At 37.2% G+C, this 22,441-nt stretch overlaps 1 protein-coding gene across 1 annotated transcript; it reads left to right on the forward strand.

The window, feature by feature from the left end:
- The first annotated feature begins 10,876 nt into the window (after positions 1-10,876).
- LOC117325954 lies at positions 10,877-22,152 on the forward strand. The gene is given in 3 exon segments (XM_033882486.1): positions 10,877-10,967; positions 18,800-20,476; positions 20,478-22,152. Coding segments are annotated over 2 exon segments (1,473 nt in total). The 5' UTR covers positions 10,877-10,967; positions 18,800-19,396; the 3' UTR covers positions 20,871-22,152.
- Positions 22,153-22,441: the final 289 nt, after the last annotated feature.

Consider the following 22,441-nt stretch of genomic DNA (forward strand, 5'->3'; position numbering starts at 1 on the left):
TTGTCAATAAACGTGTGTGACTTGATTACAAAAGGACACGAACGCTACCAACACGAGTTTAACTTAAAGAAAAACAGGTGGAAATGAAATGAAATTATCGTGTGAAGCAACTTTGATGGGCCGGATAGAAGAAACAACAGATCTAAATTTGGGAGGAAAGCAGAATATCCAGAGATACCTGTTTGCGATAAGGGAAGCGAACTCCTGCCGTCTTGGCAAAAAGTAAGTGTTTTATACACTACGTGGACTACATAATAATTGATAACCTTCTTTATCTGAAGACAACATTAATTCATATACAAAGCCTGACTATCATAGCGATATTATAAGTGTAAATTACTCATCGCTAATAAAATGAAAAGAAGACCACACAGTAATCCTGTTTCGGTTATTACACTTTAATTACGATGCTGATTATATTGAAGAGCTTATTAGGTAACAGAAACCTTTCAATTTCGCCTATAGGTATATTGATGGTATGTGTTATCTATAAATAACAATATATTAACCATGTTCATCTGATGTACCCTGTAGAACCTTGAAACCAAAGACACTACAGCCTCTTACAACATCAGCCGCTTACCTCGAGCTTTACTTGTAACGTAACCAGCAGGGACACGTTACATCTAAGCTGAATGACTGTAGTTCCAAAACATGTTTTTTGTAAGTGGAACGAAGTGTAGGAATGTTACTCGAATAGTTCTGAATGTGTACGGATCCTTGGACTCCGAACAATGAATTTACAAATACATAGTATTTTATGTTGAAAATACCCTTCAACGGCAGTTTGATACTGAAAATGACCTCCTTGAAAATGAAGCTATTCACTATTTCACTATTCACATAGTATTTACAGTGTGTAAACTATTTATGTTAATTACAGTATTTACAATACGTGTTTACAGTATGGTATTAACGGCATTACATTATTATTGGTGTTACATTATTATTGGTGTTACATTATTATTTGTGTTACATTATTATTGGTGTTACATTATTATTGGTGTTACATTATTGTTGGTGTTACATTATTATTGGTGTTACATTATTATTGGTGTTACATTATTGTTGATGTTACATTATTATTGGTGTTACATTATTATTTGTGTTACATTATTATTGGTGTTACATTATTATTGGTGTTACATGATTGTTGGTGTTACATTATTATTGGTGTTACATGATTATTGGTGTTACATTATTGTTGGTGTTACATTATAATTGGTGTTACATTATTATTGGTGTTACATTATTGTTGGTGTTACATTATTATTGGTGTTACATTATTATTTGTGTTACATTATTGTTGGTGTTACATTATTGTTGGTGTTACATTATAATTGGTGTTACATTATTGTTGGTGTTACATTATTATTGGTGTTACATTATTATTTGTGTTACATTATTGTTGGTGTTACATTATTATTTGTGTTACATTATTATTTGTGTTACATTATTATTGGTGTTACATTATTATTGGTGTTACATGATTGTTGGTGTTACATTATTATTGGTGTTACATTATTATTGGTGTTACATTATTGTTGATGTTACATTATTATTGGTGTTACATTATTATTGGTGTTACATTATTAGTAGTATTACATTTTGAGTGATATTACATTCTTGGTACTATAAATATACATAAATTTTTGGTATTTACATTATGATATCTATATGTTTTCCTGCATTTACTGTTTTATGCTTTCATTTTTTCGCATTTAACTATTTACGGTATATACATTTCATTTCCGTTTTCATATTACTTGTTATTCACAGTATTTACGATACTTGTTCACAGAACATATTAACAACGTTATTTACATTATTTACGGTATCTGAATATTTTCTCATATTTAGTTTTAATGATATTCATACTGTTTTTATTTGATATTTTTATGTTTTTACATTTGATTTTTTTTTTCTTTTCTTTTTTTAATATTTTCATTGTATTGCAACTTTTATAAATATGTATATTTTCCGTTTATTAGAGATCAAATTGCTATGTACTGAACCATGCTTACAACTTAATTATACTTTAGATCTATCTAGGTCAGTGTACATGTACGTACATGTAATCATTTGATTTAATTATGTGATATGGCAATTTATAATCATAACTTTCTTGCTCTATGACTAATGTATGGTCCATATTTTCTCCAAAACATTCCGGAATTTGAAAAAAATGCATAATCACTTGCTTAGATAACAATTTATTGAAATTATACTTATACCTGCATTTAAAATACGATATCAATGAAATTGTTTTATGCATTGTCAATTGATTTTAAACGCGATGACCTTCTGTGGCGATGACTGGGTGCTGTCTTGATGTGATGCGATTATAAAACCGACTCGTTATAGGTTTTATCCTTTGGCGTTTCCCTAATGTGTCATTGTATTCTAAAGAAGATTAGCCAGAAATAGCCATTAGCGGATTAAAAATGACGTCTATAATTGGATATAGTTATAATGACTGGTGACTTTAGATCAGATAAGAAAAATCGAATATACAAGTCAGATTTGGTTCCCCCCACAAAGTGGTCTACTGTGAGTAAATTACATATTGTAGATAAGAGAGAGAGAAAGGGCAGATTTCCAAACAAACACTTCATATAGATATTATATACATGTACACATCTTTTATTTGCAAAATAAAGGTAATCAATCAATCAATGATATTAACTAGCATATCTTACTAGTATGTGAAAGTAATTGTTTTCATCAGATAATTAATAACTATACTGTAGATATGACTAAATTATTGTTTAAAGTTGACAGTCACTTATATGTCTCTTGCACAATCCCTTGAGATTGCTGGTTGGTACGCCCTGTTGGTAGACATACGTCCTCGAGGTTTGCCGTTACCCTGCATGCTAAGTCTGAGTTATTATAGAGAGTGGCTCCAGCTCAGAATATACACTCGCATTGGATGTCTAAAATCATCTTATATCCAAAAAATACCATATTAATTAAAGTATGTGGGGTTAGTTCGTCTCTAGATTTTATCATCTGTTTAGGCCCTTTAGAAACTAAACGTTTTTGTTACTTTCACGTTTGTTTCTTTGTACCTGTGTTTGGTTGGCGTAGTTCCCTAGGTATCCGTCCTCATATGACACTAGGTACATCGACACCAGTCATCATTTAACCCTTGTTGTTGGTGTCTACCACGATATCCCTCCTCATATAACCAAGGCTGTTGGTGTGCTTTCTCTGTGTACCAGTTCCTATGTCACCCCGGCTGATGGGTGTGGTTCCCTCAAGACCCGCCCACATATGACCCTGACTATCGGTGGATTATTTCCATAGATAAATTCTCGTCTTCCTATGACCATAGCTATGGTGTGTCCCCCTCATCATGTAAAATTGGATATTGGTGTTTGTTTTCCTTGATGCCCGACTTCATATAGCCCTGGCTATGCGTGTCTACTTCGATATCCGTCTTTTTATAAAACTAAATGTTTGTGTCCCCCATGATACCCGTCCTATTATGAACCTTACTATGGGCGTTTCTCTCCATACCCGTCCTATTATGAACCTTACTATGGGCGTTTCTCTAGATACCCGTCCCCATACAATAACCCTGGCTGTTGGTAGATCTCTCTAGATACCCGTCCCCATACAATAACCCTGACTGTTGGTAGATCTCTCTAGATACCCGTCCCCATACAATAACCCTGACTGTTGGTAGATCTCTCTAGATACTCGTCCCCATACAATAACCCTGACTGTTGGTAGATCTCTCTAGATACCCGTCCCCATACAATAACCCTGACTGTTGGTAGATCTCTCTAGATACTCGTCCCCATACAATAACCCTGACTGTTGGTAGATCTCTCTAGATACCCGTCCCCATACAATAACCCTGGCTGTTGGTATAACTCTCTAGATACCCGTCATCATACAATAACCCTGACTGTTGGTAGATCTCTCTAGATATTCGTCCCCATACAATAACCCTGACTGTTGGTAGATCTCTCTAGATACTCGCCCCCATACAATAACCCTAACTGTTGGTAGATCTCTCTAGATACCCGTCCCCATACAATAACCCTGACTGTTGGTAGATCTCTCTAGATATCCGTCCCCATACAATAACCCTGACTGTTGGTAGATCTCTCTAGATACCCGTCCCCATACAATGACCCTGACTGTTGGTAGATCTCTCTAGATACCCATCCCCATACAATAACCCTGGCTGTTGGTATATCTCTCTAGATACCCGTCATCATACAATAACCCTGACTGTTGGTAGATCTCTCTAGATATTCGTCCCCATACAATAACCCTGACTGTTGGTAGATCTCTCTAGATACTCGCCCCCATACAATAACCCTAACTGTTGGTAGATCTCTCTAGATACCCGTCCCCATACAATAACCCTGACTGTTGGTAGATCTCTCTAGATATCCGTCCCCATACAATAACCCTGACTGTTGGTAGATCTCTCTAGATACCCGTCCCCATACAATGACCCTGACTGTTGGTAGATATCTCTAGATATCCGTCCCCATACAATAACCCTGACTGTTGGTAGATATCTCTAGATATCCGTCCCCATACAATAACCCTGACTGTTGGTAGATCTCTTTAGATACCCGTCCCCATACAATGACCCCGACTGTTGGTAGATATCTCTAGATACCCGTCCCCATAAAATAACTCTGACTGTTGGTAGATCTCTCTAGATATCCGTCCCCATACAATAACCCTGACTGTTGGTAAATATCTCTAGATATCCGTCCCCATACAATAACCCTGACTGTTGATAGATGTCTCTAGATATCCGTCCCCATACAATAACCCTGACTGTTGGTAAATATCTCTAGATATCCGTCCCCATACAATAACCCTGACTGTTGGTAGATGTCTCTAGATATCCGTCCCCATACAATAACCCTGACTGTTGGTAGATCTCTCTAGATACCCGTCCCCATACAATAACCCTGACTGTTGGTAGATATCTCTAGATATCCGTCCCCATACAATAACCCTGACTGTTGATAGATGTCTCTAGATATCCGTCCCCATACAATAACCCTGACTGTTGGTAGATCTCTCTAGATACCCGTCCTCATACAATAACCCTGACTGTTGGTAGATATCTCTAGATACCCGTCCCCATACAATAACCCTGACTGTTGGTAGATCTCTCTAGATACCCATCCCAATACAATAACCCTGGCTGTTGGTATATCTCTCTAGATACCCGTCATCATACAATAACCCTGACTGTTGGTAGATCTCTCTAGATATTCGTCCCCATACAATAACCCTGACTGTTGGTAGATCTCTCTAGATACTCGCCCCCATACAATAACCCTAACTGTTGGTAGATCTCTCTAGATACCCGTCCCCATACAATAACCCTGACTGTTGGTAGATCTCTCTAGATACCCGTCCCCATACAATAACCCTGACTGTTGGTAGATCTCTCTAGATACTCGCCCCCATACAATAACCCTAACTGTTGGTAGATCTCTCTAGATACCCGTCCCCATACAATGACCCTGACTGTTGGTAGATCTCTCTAGATACCCATCCCCATACAATAACCCTGGCTGTTGGTATATCTCTCTAGATACCCATCATCATACAATAACCCTGACTGTTGGTAGATCTCTTTAGATACCCGTCCCCATACAATGACCCTGACTGTTGGTAGATATCTCTAGATACCCGTCCCCATAAAATAACTCTGACTGTTGGTAGATCTCTCTAGATATCCGTCCCCATACAATAACCCTGACTGTTGGTAAATATCTCTAGATATCCGTCCCCATACAATAACCCTGACTGTTGGTAGATGTCTCTAGATATCCGTCCCCATACAATAACCCTGACTGTTGGTAGATCTCTCTAGATACCCGTCCCCATACAATTACCCTGACTGTTGGTAAATATCTCTAGATATCCGTCCCCATACAATAACCCTGACTGTTGGATAGATGTCTCTAGATATCCGTCCCCATACAATAACCCTGACTGTTGGTAGATCTCTCTAGATACCCGTCCTCATACAATAACCCTGACTGTTGGTAGATATCTCTAGATACCCGTCCCCATACAATAACTCTGACTGTTGGTAGATCTCTCTAGATACCCATCCCCATACAATAACCCTGGCTGTTGGTATATCTCTCTAGATACCCGTCATCATACAATAACCCTGACTGTTGGTAGATCTCTCTAGATATTCGTCCCCATACAATAACCCTGACTGTTGGTATATCTCTCTAGATACTCGCCCCCATACAATAACCCTAACTGTTGGTAGATCTCTCTAGATACCCGTCCCCATACAATAACCCTGACTGTTGGTAGATCTCTCTAGATATCCGTCCCTATACAATAACCCTGACTGTTGGTAGATCTCTTTAGATACCCGTCCCCATACAATGACCCTGACTGTTGGTAGATCTCTCTAGATACCCATCCCCATACAATAACCCTGACTGTTGGTAGATCTCTCTAGATACCCGTCATCATACAATAACCCTGACTGTTGGTAGATCTCTCTAGATACCCGTCATCATACAATAACCCTGACTGTTGGTAGATCTCTCTAGATATTCGTCCCCATACAATAACCCTGACTGTTGGTAGATCTCTCTAGATATCCGTCCCCATACAATAACCCTAACTGTTGGTAGATCTCTCTAGATACCCGTCCCCATACAATAACCCTGACTGTTGGTAGATATCTCTATATATCCGTCCCCATACAATAACCCTGACTGTTGGTAGATATCTCTAGATATCCGTCCCCATACAATAACCCTGACTGTTGGTAGATCTCTGTAGATATCCGTCCCCATACAATAACCCTGACTGTTGGTAGATCTCTCTAGATACCCGTCCCCATACAATAACCCTGACTGTTGGTAGATATCTCTAGATACCCGTCCCCATACAATAACCCTGACTGTTGGTAGATATCTCTAGATACCCGTCCCCATACAATAACCCTGACTGTTGGTAGATATCTCTAGATACCCGTCCTCATACAATGACCCTGACTGTTGGTAGATCTCTCTAGATACCCGTCCCCATACAATAACCCTGACTGTTGGTAGATATCTCTAGATATCCGTCCCCATACAATAACCCTGACTGTTGGTAGATATCTCTAGATACCCGTCCCCATACAATAACCCTGACTGTTGGTAGATCTCTCTAGATACCCGTCCCCATACAATAACCCTGACTGTTGGTAGATATCTCTAGATACCCGTCCCTCATACAATAACCCTGACTGTTGGTAGATCTCTCTAGATACCCGTCCCCATACAATAACCCTGACTGTTGGTAGATCTCTCTAGATACCCGTCCTCATACAATAACCCTGACTGTTGGTAGATCTCTCTAGATACCCGTCCTCATACAATAACCCTGACTGTTGGTAGATCTCTCTAGAGTCATCATAAAAACCCCAGCTGTCGATGTCTTCCCAGACCCTTTTTTTCCCATATAACCGCGGCTAACGCTGTTAGTGTCTCCCTAGATATTCGTCCTCAAATTACGCTGGCTGTTGGTGTCTTCCTAGATATCCGTCTTCAAATAATCCTAACTGTTGGTGTCTCAATAGGCACTTGTCCTCATATGACCCTAAGTGTTGGTGTCTCCCTAGGCACTTGTCCTCATATGACCCTAAGTGTTGGTGTCTGCCTAGACAATCGTCCTTCTATGACCCTGACTGTTGATAAGACGTCCGCGAACAAAATCTGTATTATACATGATATCGACATCGTCGATTATTTTTAGAAACAGAAGTCAATGTTAGAAATACGCATGCATGAATTATCATAATCAATAATTTTAATAAGCGCGTGGCCTTGGTCATATCTACACAGTTCTGTTCGCCAAACAGAAGACAAAAATGAATGTATAATGAATTTATAAACGCCAGCGAGAGTTCTTTATAGACTTGTATGGTAACTTTATTCATTTCAAACAATTTATCTGTAGGTATATTCATGGTTCACATATATCGATCTTAATGTACGTTCATTCTACTCGAGGGTTCATATACACTGTACATGTGATTTGTTTAATCAATTAATTTTGCATAAGTAAAATATATGTACTGTGTTATCTGAAATATGATATCGGGTGCTGAAGAATTAACTGAAGCCGTAGCACTGTGTCACAAGAGATGTATATATGTCTATTTAAAAACGTATATATGGTTATATTTATTTATTTATTTTTTAATCGTAAAATAACGATATGCTGCGAAAACCTTACTCAAAATCGATAAAACGGGGTAAAATACGAACAAAATATACAACTAGAGACCATCGGAAAAGAAAGGAGCGTAAAACGGAGAGTTCCGGAAGGACAAGCGTCTTCTCTTTCATCAACGACACCCGCCATACAAATCTGGGTTATGTCACATTCTTAAAATTAAAAATCAGGGAAATTTGGGGGGGGGGGGGGGGGGGGGGGGGTGCACTTTTGTTTTGTCCCCCTTGACAGACTGACTGGTGATGAGAAGACGTTAGTCTTCTGACAAATTCTGCCTTGTGCGTGGTATCAATATCTTAGATGATATTATATACATAACATGACAATGTATTATTCATTACCCTGGTTAAAAATAATCAATAGTATTAAATAGTAGTGTGGTTTTGTTCTATTTTTACACAGTTCTGTTCGCCATTAAAAGACATATATACATATACGTTTATAAACGTTATCGAGGAGAGTGTCTGCTGGGCTTGTATGATAATTATACTCAGAACATTCCAGAACGTTCATGTTCATGGTCCACATGATTTGATCAAAATGTACGTTCGTTCCATTCGAGGGATTACACAAAAGGATATTTTGTTAAATAAATTGACTTTATATAAATAAAATACGTGTACTGTGTTATCTGAAATACGACACTGAAGAATTAACTCGAGCTGTAATACGATGTCGCAAGTGATCTATATCTGTCTAATTTGTTATTGAAAGTATTCGTGGCATTCCGTGATTGTATCTACATACAAAAATCCTCAGAAGAAAATTCGGGGAAATTGGAAATAATACGCATACTGTTATTATATTTGCTTCAGAGGCGACTAATGTGGTAATCGCCACAGCACATTAATACGGTCAAACTATCTGTTTATTTTTTCTCTGTTTCCTTACTGCTTTTACTTCGTATTGTCTCATTTGGCAGTAGATAACTATTGGAGTTGAGCGTCTGTTCAAGCGAAAAAAAGGTAATGGAGTCTCTACCATAAACAAGACAACCCGAAGTGTTTGAAATTGGTATTAACTGTTTTCTTATTGACGTTAATCTTTCATGATTTGGCGGTAGCGACTGGTTAGCCCGTTACTATTATAATGTGATCGGGTGTGATGCCTTACTACCGCATCTATAGATATGGCAATTCAGTGTGATTACACTGTACAATCATCCAAGCAAAGTACTAGACCTTTAATATTTTAAAATAAAAAGGCAATATATTAAATATCTAATTTCAGACGGGTAGTAAGTATTGGACCATAACACCGCTTATGCAGCATTAAATTATTATAGATAAACAACAATGTATTTACATTTATATTGTTAGAGTGGCCTAACGTCAGTAAGGACATACAACTGTATGTTGCTGTTTAATATTCGTAATTAAGCAAATACCTTGCTGTTAATAAATTAACATTTAAAGATGATATTCGTTTGTGAGTATTCCGTACAATGCCTCTAGATTACTGAGTGACTGTATGTTGTAAAAGCTGTTGCTGGAATGGAAGAGCCTGTCCTATATCCCATGTTTCAATTCTTATGAATACTGAGAATAAAAATAAGAAATTGATTTAATTATGGGATAATGCACCTCACCTGCTTAAACTTTTGTCCATTCCAAGACTTCCCTACTTGATTTCCACACTGTTGACCCCTAGCAACACTGACGAGACCAACATTTTGCATGAAACAGATAATCTGATGCAGTTTTCGCGAAGTAAAGGTTTGCAGGTGCCATTTGATGTGAATCTGTGATTTTTGTGAGGTTCTTGAAAAAGCATTCGTTGTTGTGATAATGATAGCGGTGATGTCTCAGTAGTCGTGTGCTATCAAATTTCACCACACATGCTGTATTATATATATGCTTTACGATCAGAGAATGCAGAGCAAATAAATAAGCAATATAGAATATTGGTACATAATGCAATATTCATTTGCTTCACCATGAACACTCGAGACTTTTAAAAACGTCCATTGTGTCATTGTTGGTCACATATAAGCCAAACAAATGTCAGAGTTGGCAATACAGAATATGAGGTGTAAAAATTGACATAGAAATACATTTGCACTGATCATGAGCGAGGTGGCACATGAAACAAGCGGCATTGTATTGAAGTTTTAATTTGTCACCCCGTTGCTATACTATGTTGAAGAGCCACACAAACGTCCAAAAACACTAGCCATGTTTGAACAGTACGATTAGGTTGGTCATACATTGTGTTTGGTATGTATGTCAAGTACAAACATTAGATAATTTTCACAAACAGTGGAACTTGGTGTCTGTACAGGTAGACACACACACGCGATTGATCTGTTTAAAAAGGGAATCCTTTATTCAGCTCGACATGTTCGATTTACCTGTTCACTACTTTTGAATTCTATGTGTATACCATTTGGTGATATTTTACAAGTTAAATAGCTTGGCAGGTACCCAGATATTCTTTTTTTAAACCTGTGACGTGTCCTGTGTGAATCTCCTTTACCTGGAGCTTTCTCTCGTGTTTAGATTGACTGCTGGGCCAAATAGCCTTAAAGTCAATAGTAACTATCTGGACGAGGGTGCGTTCGTTTAAAAACACCACAGAACGGTCATTATTGGTGAAACTTCCTGGATATTTGAAGGTAGCTATATATATATAGTGTGGCGATCAAAGTGTTGGTCTCTCATCGTTGTATCTTTTCTACAGTGATGATGGCACCCTAACAACCACGTCAACACACATTGTTGGTAAGTATTTTTTTGTACAGTTTGTGTTTCAAAGTGTTCATATCAGCGTAGTGTAAAATACACCTTCTGTGATCTGGCAATATATTATGGGTAACAATTTCACTTTGAACTTCACTAATTTAATGTATAATTAATTAAAAACCTACACAAGTCAATTTAATCCCTTCAAGCACAGAGTTTATATGTCTAAATCCGCGTTTTAAGGTGAAATATTAAACAATAATTATTAAAGTTTACTAAATATTAAGATTCGATTGATTTAAAAGACAAGTTGGCCACATTTTATCTTACTTTAGTTGTAGTTCGGTTTGTTTATTTTCCCGTTTCAACATGTTTACAGATTTTTATTTAACACAGTCCATGCGTTTCTTTAAAATTGATAACATGTCTACAATGAAGCCTCGTTAAATGTAAAACTTGTTGTTGTCTTTCTGAATGATAGACATCACAGCCCCATCGTCGAGTCAATAACTGTACAGGAATCTGATGGAGTAATGACGTGTTATTAGTTGTCTTAAATATTTAATTGACGATATCAGATCAAAGTAAACATGCCAACAGACTTTGTACCGGCACGCCAACAAGAGCTGATAACTAAGACACGGAATAGGGAGGATTACTTTGTTTCAGAAACAATTGAAATTGCACATCGGAAGAGATGCCAACAAATACTTTTATTGAATACAGGCACCTATAACCACAGATAACAATTATGCTCCCGTTTTTTTCTCGTGTTACAACTTTATTCGTTTAACAGATAAAAACATACTATGCTATTGCATTGAATCTAATGTGTGTCTGTCAGATCGACAAGAATACATGATGTCATGTCGAGATTTTATCAGTGTTAACGTGAGAGGTTGTGTCTGAAATCTTACTTTAAATATCGCGACTTGTATTCACCTGTATACAAACCAACATGAGCATACAAAAAACTCATCACTTTACGTGATGTTTATAGAAGACGCGACAGCGCTGTGTACGAGTACACAGGTCGACTGACTTTAACACACAACAGTTAACGACATTTGAAGGCCTCAATCATATTACTGCAGGTAAATATGAGTTAAAGTTCCTTTCAGGATCAACAATCTTTACATGTCCTGACGATCTATTCGGATATATGATGGCAATACATGCTCGTCCGGGTTGTACTTATATGAATTCACTGGGGAAAGGGTAATCCAATATTGTACGATATAGGGTATACTGGTAAGTCCCTTACCTACACCAGGATTTGTATATAGTATATGGATATGCTACCATAACAGAATATTCATCCTGAAATTATTAGATACCGTTATAACTAGGACAACGTCTTGTCTTCATAATTTAGATACCGTATTTGACCTACATGTAGTAAGCGCACCTGTCCCTAATAGCGCCTCTGTCCCCATAAGCGCACCACCATCTCTTTCAGGGTAAGATAATGGGTATTCTAATTAAGAATATAAAAAGTTCCTTATCTCACTGATCTTTACTCTTTTAACTAAATGCACTATATCATTTTTGCTACATAAAGGTATATAAATAAATAGAAAAGTTTATATTTGTTCACCCAAATCTCACACGGATTTTTTTCTCTGAACATGATTTAATTAACTGCAACCCTTTTGCGATATTTTAAGCACACAGTACTCATGGAAATGAATTGCTTTGGAAGACATATAAAAAGCTGGCATTTTATCGCGATGCCTGATTTAACAAGTTTATTCAATAAACATTGTATTTTCGAAACATTATACAACCTACGTTACTGTATGTTGGGTTGAAAATGGGGATTACTTACTTTTGTACGTGCAAATTAAACATATATACAGTACATGTAGTTCAATAATTTACCATACAACATTTCCAACTGACAAAATTTGTATTTATTTGTATTCAACGTACTTTCATTGATATATACACGTGAGTTTGCCATTTTGTTTAATATATAATGTTTTAATTTATTTACCCGTTTGGAACATTTGTGTGTTGGCTGGTCATGTGGATCTGACTTTTACTGTCACATTGACATGTGTATGGGGCTGTTTCTACAACAATGCCCATTTTGTTAGTTTCCACTTGAACTAAGACATGCGACATTCAATACTCCATTGTATTTGTGTCGGTTGGTCAATTTTCGAAATTGAATGAAGATATTTATCAGACTTTTTACTGAAAACAATAAACGTTTCTATCACTTCTCTTTATGCAAGCTTCCCACACTTATTGACTAAAAAGAGTGACCAATTCATTACGCAGAATTTTACACAATACATTTTATCAATTTCCAATGTATTCTAGTAAATGAAAGTAGCGCCTACTGTACCATGGAAGGGAATTGTGAACAGCTTTGGTTTTGACGTCAATATATATTTGTCAATAGGACGCTTTCAAAAATACTACGGTTCGTGTAACATAGACTATGGCTTCAAATCAATCACTAATATGACTATGATATTCGGAGTGCTTTTCTATCATCATATTTCACTGACGGCTCACACACTGACAGATTACCAGAATACATGAACATTAGTGGTAAATTATGTTAAGATTGTCACACATTGAACAGTTTAGTACCAGGTCCGTATATATAGAACGATAACTAAAACATGTCTTACAGCTATTTCGTCCTTCTATCGCCTATATTGTAACCCACAGGGACTTAGGACAATCAACGGTATATGCATATATATTTGATAATGATAGTATAATAAGTATATATGGACCACAGGGCCACGTCACTATCGTATCGTTTTGTAAAATCGTAATATGTCTACCCTACGACTCATAACCTGTCACAATTTTACAAAACGATACGATAGTGACGTGGCCCTGTGCATGGACCGTGGGTTGGGAATTCGTTCCCAGTCCCTGGTTGTGAGCTACAAGTCCATGGTCCTTCTAGGTTAAAGATGCGTACGTTCCCCTATATAGTTATAGATCGACAATAACGTTTATACTTTCCCATGCTAGCTACCATATGGCCTATATTTGATTTCTATAATGTCCTAGAGAAGGGAACTTAACCCCCTTGTAATGCCTGTTTTGTTGGTGGCCATGGAGGCCGTGTGACTATCGGTGGTCGGGGACGTCCAAGGTGCGACCTCCAGGTTTATTATACTTATCGATCTGTACAATCGATGAACCGATCACAAAAGTTGGACTGTCAATGGCGGTTTGTTTAAAGTATTATCCAACACCACAGGAGCTTTCATAATATTTCATCTGCTTTTCTACTTACCAAGGATACGGTAAATAGCCTTACCTACATGGAGATTTCCGTGTAAAAGTTCAGAATCTGATACATGTCTTTCAGTTTGTAGATTACTTTTACTGGTGACATTTTAATACATTTTGTATTGATAAAATCAGTGTTAGAATCAAAAAGAAAATGTTATCGAATTTTCAAGTAAGTTTCATGCTAGCTACAACGATTACTTACTTCATGAGAAACATTTGGACCGATATTTCTTCTTTTTATTATTTTCATAGTCCGTTTTAGGAATATGCTCTACCTAAATTATTACTCGTCCATCAAATATCCGGAAGTTAAAGAAATTCCTCAGCTTAAAATTCCTCAATGGAAAGCATTATTATTTTGGAATAAAGGAAGTTAAAGTTACCTTTTCTCAAATTCTTCACTGTTAGGTGAGCTAAAAACTATTAGGGACATTCATAAAGGATGCTTCTCTGATGACGGAACTTATCCTGATTGGTGGGGAGTTTTAATCAACAATTCTGTAAGACTTCTACCAGTCAATGGTGTCGCTCACTATGAGTATCGTTAAATCGGCTGTTGATATACATATTATCAGCCTAAACGTACAACCTACATAATCATCCGACACATCTTCCTGGTAGAAAATGTCTGACAGGTGAAAAGGGGTCGCTCAGCACAGTGGCTCATTGATTGAGGGACATCATATATATTAGGGTTGCAAAACAAATTTGAGTGTTCCGGAATATTTACTTCAATTGAAAATGGTAAACCAAATTAGTAGGCGGTTTTCAAAGTAGGGGTTGCACGAGGCGTCGTCCAACAGAGAGCCAGTGTTAGGGAAATGTACATAGAGTCTAAATGGGACCTGAGAAGGGAGCACATCCTTTAATCACAGAGGGGGAGGGATTAGTGTAGGTAAATACTTACATTCCAAACTTTGTTGATATATTACCCATACAGGTAAGTAAAATAGACTTATCATATACGTGTACGACGGTAGGCATAACTCACCTATACAGGTAAGTATAAGGCGATATAGACTTTCTATTCAGGTGATAAGATTGTCTATATTGAAACTTTAATGTTTGTCAAAACTGCCACTTAAGACCGAACAGGTAGCGTTTGTGACAATGTAACTTTGATCGTATTTACCTGTTTAGCGACCAACCAAACAAACATGGCGTGTAGCGCTCACTTTGTGTTACTTTATGAGAAGCACAGCTTCTTACAGGCGTAAAGTGGCAAAGTATTTATCTACGTGAATTATATATGTATACGAGAAAAATTCTCAGATGTTTACAAGAAATGAATAAATTTTAAATGAAACTATATTAATGATCTTCTCCTAGAATTCAAGTGATTACTTCTAACACAACGATGTGCTCAAGAATGTAATTATACAATCTATTATGAACAACCAAGCCCACTGTTTCATCAACGTTCCTTTATATGAGGAAATTTAAGTCCTAAACTTATTTTTTTTAATAGCGAAGGGGTGGAGGCATAGTTAAGAATCTTCCCTTAGGTTCTTTAATTCTTCCAAATTGATAATTTAAAATTGAGGAGCTCCCTTAAATTGATTGCAATATTGATGGTACTTTGGCCATTCTCCATGTGACATATTGCAGTATTTTATCGAGTACGTAACAAAATATAATTGTTTTCTCGTATCAAAGAATATTCTACAGAAAATGACTGAAAACATGCAAACAGTGGATATAGCATGCTTTAATATATATTATAGAACGAGTATCGGTACGATACTATTGTATATATATGTAATGCGTAATTACTTTAAACAAAAATGAGCGGAATGATTTTGCTTCAATTAGCGATCTGTAGATCATGTACACAAAGAAAGTAAACAGAATAGTCTGTCTTTAAAAATGAACTTGTGTGTTAATTGTACGTAAGTACATTCATATTAAAAATAAGTGTTTACACACCGGGAAGTTAAACGAACGGAGCAGTTGTGGACCAAACATGACGCATGGTTCTACTGACAAAGTCCGTTAGGAAATATCGTCAAATATTGGCGACAAGGTACGTGTAGTACCTATTTACCGCGTGAGCTTAATTACAATCAATTAAAAGTGCTTTAAACGTGGATTACACTAATGACAAATTCAACAAAGAGTTCTTTCTACCCGAAACAGTGTTTACATATTTTAATTAAAATACCTGACTTGAAATCAATGAAGCGCGACTCTTGTGTTCATTAGTAGTAAAGAAAGTTTGTTTACCTGAGACACACCAATAACAGGGACTATTTAAGTACACTCTTTTAAATGTTTTACCTTCAGCTCTAAATTATTGTTCGACATGGCAATTTCAGTATTCTCTTAATTAGATACAGCTCCAGGTTGCTACCGTTGTACTTATTCCAAACCTTACTGGTAACAATACAATACCCCCATGGTCTTAACGAATGGGCGGAAATCACATGCAGAGTTGTCAAGATCGCTAATACCGTATATCATATCTTAATATCTTTTCAACACAAGCCTGAAGCATATAAATTATCTGACCCCTGACCTTATGAATGCTTCTTGCGTGGAGATAAATTGTTTACGAAGAAATGCGAGTCTTGACATGCCTTATGACTTTTCCTTATATATACATCCATTACTTTACCTGTGTAGGTATTGGCTAGACCTACATAAGGACTTATGTATGTAACATTGAACAATTAAATGTGTGAATCTCAACGCCAAGATCAGACGAGCAGTACGCATTGAACTGCATTAGATATAGCTCGCCAGACTGTGCAAAAAAAGACAATTCAGGGATGAAACTATTTATATTTGTGACACTAAATAGCTGTTGATCTCATGAAAGTCCCGGTAAGTCATCGCTAGGATGGAATTATATACAAGTGGCGGAGGAAATATTTCGGACACCAATGCCTTGACGATTTCTGATCAATAAGGATACTATTAGAGCTGGGACAAACCGATCATTTCTGGTATGGATCTAATTTACTTATAACTAAAGCTCCTTAAGGCTATTCTATCTTGGTCCTAACCAAGTCAGTTTTACCTCCGATATTACAGACGTGTGGAGTAGCGGCGTTGCAAGGCAGGTATTTAGTTTGTGGTTAGACAAATCGATGTTGCTGTTTATCTTACCAGTATGAGGGGGTAACTACTAGGGCAACGCTCAATAGTTCTCTGTAGACATTATACAGACTAGGAGAGTCACAGGTACGTATAGCTGTACAAATTAGGTAGGTAAATGGTACTTACAATAGTGTAAGTTAGGGAGGTATAATACAGATCAACTGGTACCTACAACAGTCTAAATTAGGGAGATATAACACAGACTAACTGGTACGTACAACAGTCTAAGTTAGGGCGGTATAATACAGATCAACTGGTACCTACAACAGTCTAAGTTAGGGAGATATAATACAGACTAACTGGTATGTACAACAGTCTAAGTTAGGGAGATATAACACAGACTAACTGGTACGTACAACAGTCTAAGTTAGGGAGGTATAATACAGACTAACTGGTACGTACAACAGTCTAAGTTAGGGAGGTATAATACAGACTAACTGGTACGTACAACAGTCTAAGTTAGGGAGGTATTACACGGACTAACTGGTACGTACAACAGTCTAAGTTAGGGAGGTATACCACAGACTAACTGGTACGTACAACAGTCTAAGTTAGGGAGATATAACACAGACTAACTGGTACGTACAACAGTCTAAGTTAGGGAGGTATAACACAGACTAACTGGTACGTACAACAGTCTAAGTTAGGGAGGTAAACACGAACTAACTGGTACGTACAACAGTCTAAGTTAGGGAGGTATAACACGGACTAACTGGTACGTACAACAGTCTAAGTTAGGGAGGTATAATACAGACTAACTGGTACGTACAACAGTCTAAGTTAGGTAGGTATAACACGGACTAACGTGTACGTACAACAGTCTAAGTTAGGGAGGTACAAAACGGACTAACTGGTACGTACAACAGTCTAAGTTAGGGAGGTATTACACTAGCTAAGTGTTAGGCCCTGTAGTTTAGGTTGCAAAAATCTGATTACCCAGAGTGATTATAAAAATCATATATCCTGTTGCATATTCAGTATTTGAAAATCCCAAGTGCTCATGTTGGATAACTGCAAAAGGGATTGATACTATACATAGAAACATTTAATAAAATTATATATAAAGTTCTCTCCACTTTTGTACTTGAACTTCGGAAATAAACAAAACGAAATAAACTTGCCTAAAACATGTATGTTTTCAACCCAGATTATAAGAAGATAAAACAAAAATAGATGTGTTTTGATTCAGAGTTACTTCCCGTTATAAATAGTTCAGCTTTCATTTTGATGCTTTGCCTTTAAAAAGTAGAGTTGGCAGTTCATATCAATTGATATGATCGCTGTATTCACTGAAGAGGTCTTTAAACTCTTTTTGTTTTTCTTTCACTTAATATTTTAACAGCTATAACCTGTAAAGTGAGACGTCATTTTATACGGTACATTTATGAAAAAAGAAATATTCCATGACGATGATATTGGTAATGTTATATCTTATTGTGATGGTAAAATTCGGTACAAACTTCTACAGCTTAACTGATACACTTTTTTTTTATTATTATTTACAGTTCACGAAGAATCCAGGGATCAACACACCTATAGCCGAAGAACAATCCCAGAACCACTGTAAATCACTAAGGCCCCTCTCCATTATTTCACTGAGGCCTCCCGCAGTCATTTAAACTGAGTTTGGTGTAAAACATGAAGGCCATTCCCGGATACAATATATGTGGCAATACAGTCGTGTATATTTAAAAACCTTTTACGTGCCATACAGATAATTGGATGTAAATTGCAGCTGAAATAATAACTATTTACTTTAAACGTTGTCAAAGCACAGAGGTGGTATTACTGGCCAAATCAATACGACAAAAGTGAATGATTGAAATTGACACCCCGTTCCCCTCACACTGACACTCGGATATAGACATGAAAAGCCACAGCTGTGATACACGTGTTTGGTATCTGTCAAAGAAGACTTTGGATTTATTTGTTCTGTCGACAATTTGTGTTTGAAGTGCTTCTTGGGATTTTTATTTTGTCCAAAAGATAAGATTGGCATACCCCATCGAGTACGGGTCATACTTTATGAGTCTAACGGACTTGATCACATAGAATGCAACATTCGATATAAGGGCAGAATTTAGAAACAAATTATTCTCAAGATGAGGGCTAAACGATTTGGAAAGGCTAAGCCTATAACACAGCTAACAGACATCATCAAACTGGAGTATTTTCAGCAAGTCCGATTCTTCATTGACCTTGGAATCGAAATGGAAAAGACAGATGAAAATGGTCGCACACCCATCATGCTGTGTCCCTTCATGGAGCCAGAAGTGTGGGGAACAGGTATTGCTCGTCTGCTCATCGAAAAGGGCGCTAGTTTAGAAAACTGTGACAAGTATGGTATGACAGTGATGCATCTTGCTTGTATCTACACACGTGTCGAACTCGCCAGAGTGTTTCTCAACGCAATAGATTTTGATTTACTTGAACAAGACAAATGGGGTAACACGGCACTCCACTATGCTGTCCGCAGCGGCAATTTGAATCTCGTAAAAGTCATTACCCAGGCACAATGGAAATACAAATTCGCTTTCGACAAGAAGAATCGCGAAGGACTCACAGCTCTTGACGAAGCCTATAGGTTGAAAATGAGAAAAATCGCAGAAACAATTGAGGCTGTAGAAAACCAAACACAAGCTGACGCGGACAACGAATCTTTGTCACAGATACCTTCTTTGAATATAAGACTTTCACGGGATTGCCTCAACTCTCGAACACTTTCTGATTTTGGATCTATATCCAGGCGTTCTTTTCGAACGCGCCCCAAGACGGCATTCCTTCTAGCTCGTAGGGAGTCTGCATCGAGTAGCAGCAGTGCCTCAAGTCTATACGGCCATGATCGAACTGTGGTCAGTTACCGCAACTTTGTCAGACGCGAACTGGAACCAAACGAAAGGGACGACAAGATGATTCTTCGCTGTGCTCCACTAGCAGATTTCAGAAATAATCCGGAATATCTGTTCCATCTCGTTGTTCCCGGTGTACTTCCGGTAAGCGAGAATATGAAATCCGGACGCCCACGATCAGCATATGATTCGAAACTCCATGATTCTTCTAGTGGGCGGGATGGTCCTTACTTTAGTTGGAGGGTTGAATTTAAACGTCTTTACCGCCATTACGAATACCAATGTACACCTTCATATCGAGATGGCTATAAAGATACCCCCATCGGAACTCTCCTATCTTGATGCTCCACTAACACCAGCTCCATCAGAAGATCCAAACGAAGACGAAAGGGGTAAAAAAAGCAAACGGTCCACAAGCTCCATGACAAAACAAAATACGGCAGAGACCGGAAGGCAGCGAAAGCAATCACAACAACAACAACAACAACAGAATCATCAACAACAGCAGCAGCAACAACAGAAACAACAGGAACAGTCAAAACGCAGAACTTCAACAGTACAGTCAGGAAAGCAATCGTCCTCGTCAATGGACGGCTCGATGGGATCTAGTAGCGAATCCATCAGTAGTGGAACTTCGGCAAAAAAAGAGACAGTCCGAATGACGAACGGAAACACCTCCGGAAGTGACTCGCACGGTAGGCAGAGCCGAGTTGCGCACTACAATTAGTTCCGTACGTGAAGTGAAAGGTTTCGAGGAAGTGTGTATATTTTAGGAAATGTGAATTGAATGATAGTGTTTAAGTTTTGTTTTCGTAACTTCCGGTATAAGACCAGCGTTTGTTGGGAACTACTTGTTGTAATTCGAACTCAACGGATGTTGATTCTAACAGTTTAAGTTGAAGCCTATGTGACAACGTCGTTTATATCAAGCGGAAGCATTTGTGACAACTAACTCATTCAACACGTTACTATTCAAATCGAATGCCAAATGTTTACGTTCACATGTGATGTTTCCATATAGCATATATCTGTGATATCAATTTCTTGATTTTTTTCTTAACAAGCTATCTGACCAAATATCGCTTAGCAAGAAATCAAAAGACTTGAATGTATATAACCTTGTAATCTATCTTTGTTTGTTTCCAAAGATTGGGGGAAAGTTTTGGCTTTTCTCCCACCAGAGAACTTGGTTATCTTGTGTTATACTGTGTTTTCGAGTCGTTAATGGGTCGCAAGTATGTTATATCATTTTCCATGTATGTTATATCATTTTCCATGTATGTTATATCATTTTCCAAGTATGTTATATCATTTTCCATGTATGTTATATCATTTTCCATGCATGTTTTATCATTTTACAGAGTTATAGATGTTAATGTATTCTTCTTACCAGTTTTGTAACACGTGGTTTGATGTCAAAAGTCATAACATTTTAAAAGTCAGCGTTCTTTTCATATACATGTAAAAATATTTAATATAAGATTAAATCTCAAACGGATAGAATTACTCGGCACCTTTTGTAATTGGATTTTCGACCAAAAAATAATATGAATTTAACAAATACGAAATTTTCAGTCGAGATGACAGATATTTATGTATTATGTGTGAGTTAAAATCCAGCGTTTTGATTTATTTCCCCATGTTGACAGCCTTGTGTAGATTGTATTGGTTGTTTGTATTTATCCGCGTCGTGATAAGGTCGCCGTACACAACGATTCTCTGTTCTAACGTTGTGGGGGTACTTGAGATTTGCCGGGTGTGTAAATAAACAACTTCAAACGTCCATTTCTTATCGCACCCAACTGTAAGACGATAGCATACTAGTTATGCTCAAACGATTAGCCAATATCATTTGAAGGGAAAACTAAGATTATTTTTCAGATGAATTATTTTTCTTATAATTTTATAGATATTCATTTTTGTTGAACATCATTATTGTTACGTTAACTTACATTGTTTGAAAGGGAAAAGGAATATTTAATTAAATTTTATTCTTACTTTTAAACAAATATTTGTGTAATTATTTTATAAGATTTTCGCAAAATCGTGTTCTCAAATCTGATATGCATTTAGTAACGCTAGCCGCTAAATAGTTCAAGTTGGTATCTTCGGAAACAGACTGAAGTAAGATGTGACAAAACCAACGTCAACTTATAAACTGGCGACTATAAATCAGTAACAGCAAGTGGGGCCACACTAAACCAGACAAAAACAGCAAGTGGGGCCACACTAAAAGAGACAAAAACAACAAGTGGGGCCACACTAAAATAGACAAAAACAGCAAGTGGGGCCACACTA

Source organism: Pecten maximus, chromosome 4 (assembly GCF_902652985.1).
Source record: "Pecten maximus chromosome 4, xPecMax1.1, whole genome shotgun sequence".
Classification (NCBI taxonomy): domain Eukaryota; kingdom Metazoa; phylum Mollusca; class Bivalvia; order Pectinida; family Pectinidae; genus Pecten; species Pecten maximus.